We start from the raw sequence: 3,784 nt of genomic DNA, 5'->3' as shown, positions 1-3,784 counted from the left end.
TGCTTGCTGCGTGCTCCACAATATCTGTGAGAGTAAGAGGGAGACGTTTATGGCGGGGTGGGAGGTTGAGGCAAATCACCTGGTTGCTGGTTACGCGCAGCCAGACACCAGGGCGGTTAGAAGAGCACAGGAGGGCGCGGTACGCATCAGAGAAGCTTTGAAAAACAGTTTCATGACTGGCCAGGCTACGGTGTGAAAGTTCTTTGTTTCTCCTTGATGAAACCCCCCGCCCCTTGCTTCACTCTACTTCCCTGTAAGCTAACCACCCTCTCCTCATCCCTTCGATCACCGCTTGCGGAGGCAATAAAGTCATTGTTGCTTCACATTCATGCATTCTTTATTCATTCATCACACAAATAGGGGGATGACTACCAAGGTAGCCCAGGAGGGGTGGTGGAGGAGGGAAGGAAAATGCCACACAGCACTTTAAAAGTTTACAACTTTAAAATTTATTGAATGCCAGCCTTCTTTTTTTTGGGCAATCCTCTGTGGTGGAGTGGCTGGTTGGCCGGTGGCCCCCCCACCGCGTTCTTGGGCGTCTGGGTATGGAGGCTATGGAACTTGGGGAGGAGGGCGGTTGGTTACACAGGGGCTGTAGTGGCAGTCTGTGCTCCAGCTGCCTTTGCTGCAGCTCAACCATACACTGGAGCATACTGGTTTGATTCTCCAGCAGCCTCAGCATTGAATCCTGCCACATTTGAGCTTCAGCCCTCTCTTCAGCCCGCCACTTACTCTCTTCAGCCCGCCACCTCTCCTCCCGGTCATTTATGCTTTCCTGCATTCTGACATTATTTGCCTCCACGCATTCATCTGTGCTCTGTCAGTGTGGGAGGACAGCATGAGCTCAGAGAACATTTCATCATGAGTGCATTTTTTTTCTAATCTTCACTAGCCTCTGGGAAGGAGAAGATCCTGTGATCATTGAAACACATGCAGCTGGTGGAGAAAAAAAAAGGGACAGCGGTATTTAAAAAGACACATTTTATAAAACAGTGGCTACAGTCTTTCAGGGTAAACCGTGCTGTTAACATTACATACATAGCACATGTGCTTTCGTTACAAGGTCGCATTTTGCCTCCCCCCACCGTGTGGCTACCCCCTCAACCCTCTCCCCTACCCGTGGCTAACAGCGGGGAACATTTCTGTTCAGCCGCAGGCAAACAGCCCAGCAGGAACGGGCTCCTCTGAGTGTCCCCTGAAGAAAAGCACCCTATTTCAACCAGGTGACCATGAGTGATATCTCACTCTCCTGAGGATAACACAGAGAGATAAAGAACGGATGTTGTTTGAACGCCAGCAAACATACACTGCAATGCTTTGTTGTACAGTGATTCCCGAGTACATGTTACTGGCCTGGAGTGGTAAAGTGTCCTACCATGAAGGACGCAATAAGGCTGCCCTCCCCAGAAACCTTTTGCAAAGGCTTTGGGAGTACATCCAGGAGAGCCGCGAATGCCAGGCCAAATTAATCCTTTCACATGCTTGCTTTTAAACCATGTGTAGTATTTTAAAAGGTACACTCACCGGAGGTCCCTTCTCCGCCTGCCAGGTCCAGGAGGCAGCCTTGGGTGGGTTTGGGGGGTACTGGCTCCAGGTCCAGGGTGAGAAACAGTTCCTGGCTGTCGGGAAAACCGGTTTCTCCGCTTGCTTGCTGTGAGCTATCTACAACCTCCTCCTCCTCCTCCTCCTCATCTTCTTCATCCCCAAAACCTGCTTCCGTGTTGCCTCCATCTCCATTGAAGGAGTCAAACAACACGGCTGGGGTAGTGGTGGCTGAACCCCCTAAAATGGCATGCAGCTCATCATAGAAGCGGCATGTTTGGGGCTCTGACCCGGAGCAGCCGTTCGCCCCTCTGGTTTTCTGGTAGGCTTGCCTCAGCTCCTTAAGTTTCACGCGGCACTGCTTTGGGTCCCTGTTATGGCTTCTGTCCTTCATGCCCTGCGAGATCTTGACAAAGGTTTTGGCATTTCGAAAACTGGAATGGAGTTCTGATAGCACGGATTCCTCTTCCCATACAGCGATCAGATCCCGTACCTCCCGTTTGGTCCGTGCTGGAGCTCTTTTGCGATTCTGGGACTCCATCATGGTCACCTCTGCTGATGAGCTCTGCATGGTCACCTGCAGCTTGCCACGCTGGCCAAACAGGAAATGAGATTCAAAAGTTCGCAGTTCTTTTCCTGTCTACCTGGCCAGTGCATCTGAGTTGAGAGCGCTGTCCAGAGCGGTCACAATGGAGCACTCTGGGATAGCTCCCGGAGGCCAATACCGTCGAATTGTGTCCACAGTACCCCAAATTCGACCCGGCAAGGCCGATTTAAGCGCTAATCCACTTGTCAGGGGTGGAGTAAGGAAATCGATTTTAAGAGCCCTTTAAGTCGAAATAAAGGGCTTCATCGTGTGGACGGGTGCAGGTTTACATCGATTTAACGCTGCTAAATTCGACCTAAAGTCCTAGTGTAGACCAGGGCTAAGGCTCCTAGGCACTACAATACTACTACTACTACTACTAATTTATGGTAATAGGGGAAGAGAGATGGAGACCCTCAGAATCCACCGAAGGTGGGAATGAGAGAAGAGTAATAGGCCCATGTAGTAGGTCCATGTCTAGTAGGATCCTAGAGCACGGAGTGTGAGCATCATCCTTGATGCTGAGGCCTGCAGAAGTCTGTCAGAGAAGAGTGATTGTTACTCAAATATTGTTTCCAGAACTGGTACAAACAAAAATTACTTTTGCAAAATAAATTGAAATGTAAAAGTTGCTTTCCTTTTGAAGGGTTCTATATTGATTCGTCTTTTTTTTTTCTTGAAAAACCTTTTTGAGGATTTTGTCACTTAATTCCACTCCACTGCCCCTCAAAAGTACCAAACACATTATTGAAATTGTTATTCAATTTCTAAGTTTACCCAAACTGAGTTTTGATAAGATTTTTGATCACTTTTTGGAAAGAACTTTTTTTTTAAAGGCACAACATTTTTTCACAAATTGAAAAATTTCAACAATGGTGACAATTTTTCAAGATAAAGTGATTTTCAAAAAGATAATTTTTTTCAGAGAAACATTTTGTTTGGCATATTTCAACCAGTTCTACTTATTGCCATACAAAAGCCATCTTAATATAGCTGTAAATTATAATTTAAAATATTAAAATAAACTCAGATCATAACTCTTATTTAATAATGCTGAATATAAAACAGATAGGCTTAGGGATAATCAAGAGAGAGAAGTTTATTTAGCAAAAGCAGCTTAACGTTATTTGATCATTAGCTTGCTTTATAACATCTTGCAGCATACAAATGAATAACACTGACACTTCGCCTATTGGCATGAATGGATAAGTTATGTATTTTAACGATAGTTCTGAGGCTGCATTTTCAAATGTATTGTACTTATTTTTTATGGCTGAATTTCTAATATTTGCCTGGAACTAGAAAAGAGAAAATTGATGAAGGCAAATAAAACTTTTTGAAGTATAAAATATTTCTGCTAATAAATTCAGCTACAGCAATCAACTCATTTTAGGGCCTAGTGATTCTTCACTAGAGGAAGAAACAAATCCATGACAACTGTCCTCCTGGAGCCCCACTTTCAGAAACCACTCTTCACTATTCTGTGAATCTCGGAAGCCCCAGTGATGAGGTCAGCAGAGATTAAAAGATTTTTCTCTCACTTCAGATCATTGCCACACTGTAACTTGGCATTTTCTTATTAGTTATGTTCCGTGATGTTCCAAAAGAGTTATTTGTGCTTTAAATCCAGTATCCAGACTCCAAGGTGTCAATTAT

The 3,784-nt window shown here is 45.1% G+C and overlaps 1 protein-coding gene across 1 annotated transcript; it reads right to left on the bottom strand.

Annotated features, from left to right (window-relative positions):
• Window positions 1–492: 492 nt before the first annotated feature.
• LOC141989979 (uncharacterized) lies at window positions 493–2,673 on the bottom strand. Its single transcript, XM_074956924.1, has 2 exons — window positions 1,525–2,673; window positions 493–936 (listed from the first exon to the last, which is right to left on the bottom strand). The coding sequence occupies exons 1-2, from the start codon at window positions 2,111–2,113 to the stop codon at window positions 860–862; spliced, it is 666 nt and encodes a 221-aa protein (XP_074813025.1). The 5' UTR covers window positions 2,114–2,673; the 3' UTR covers window positions 493–859.
• Between the last annotated feature and the right edge of the window lie 1,111 nt (window positions 2,674–3,784).

Source organism: Natator depressus, chromosome 6 (genome assembly GCF_965152275.1).
Source record: "Natator depressus isolate rNatDep1 chromosome 6, rNatDep2.hap1, whole genome shotgun sequence".
NCBI lineage: Eukaryota > Metazoa > Chordata > Testudines > Cheloniidae > Natator > Natator depressus.
Note: the sequence above shows the minus strand (reverse complement) of the source record. Positions and strands in the feature narration are given on the sequence as shown.

Excerpts from the sequence above, each read along its gene's own strand:
- LOC141989979 (XM_074956924.1), bottom strand. The coding sequence starts at position 2,113 with ATGCAGAGCTCATCAGCAGAGGTGACCATGATGGAGTCCCAGAATCGC. Across the intron at positions 937-1,524 it reads AGGCGGAGAAGGGACCTCCG|CTGCATGTGTTTCAATGATC; the intron begins GTGAGTGTACCT and ends TTTCTCCACCAG.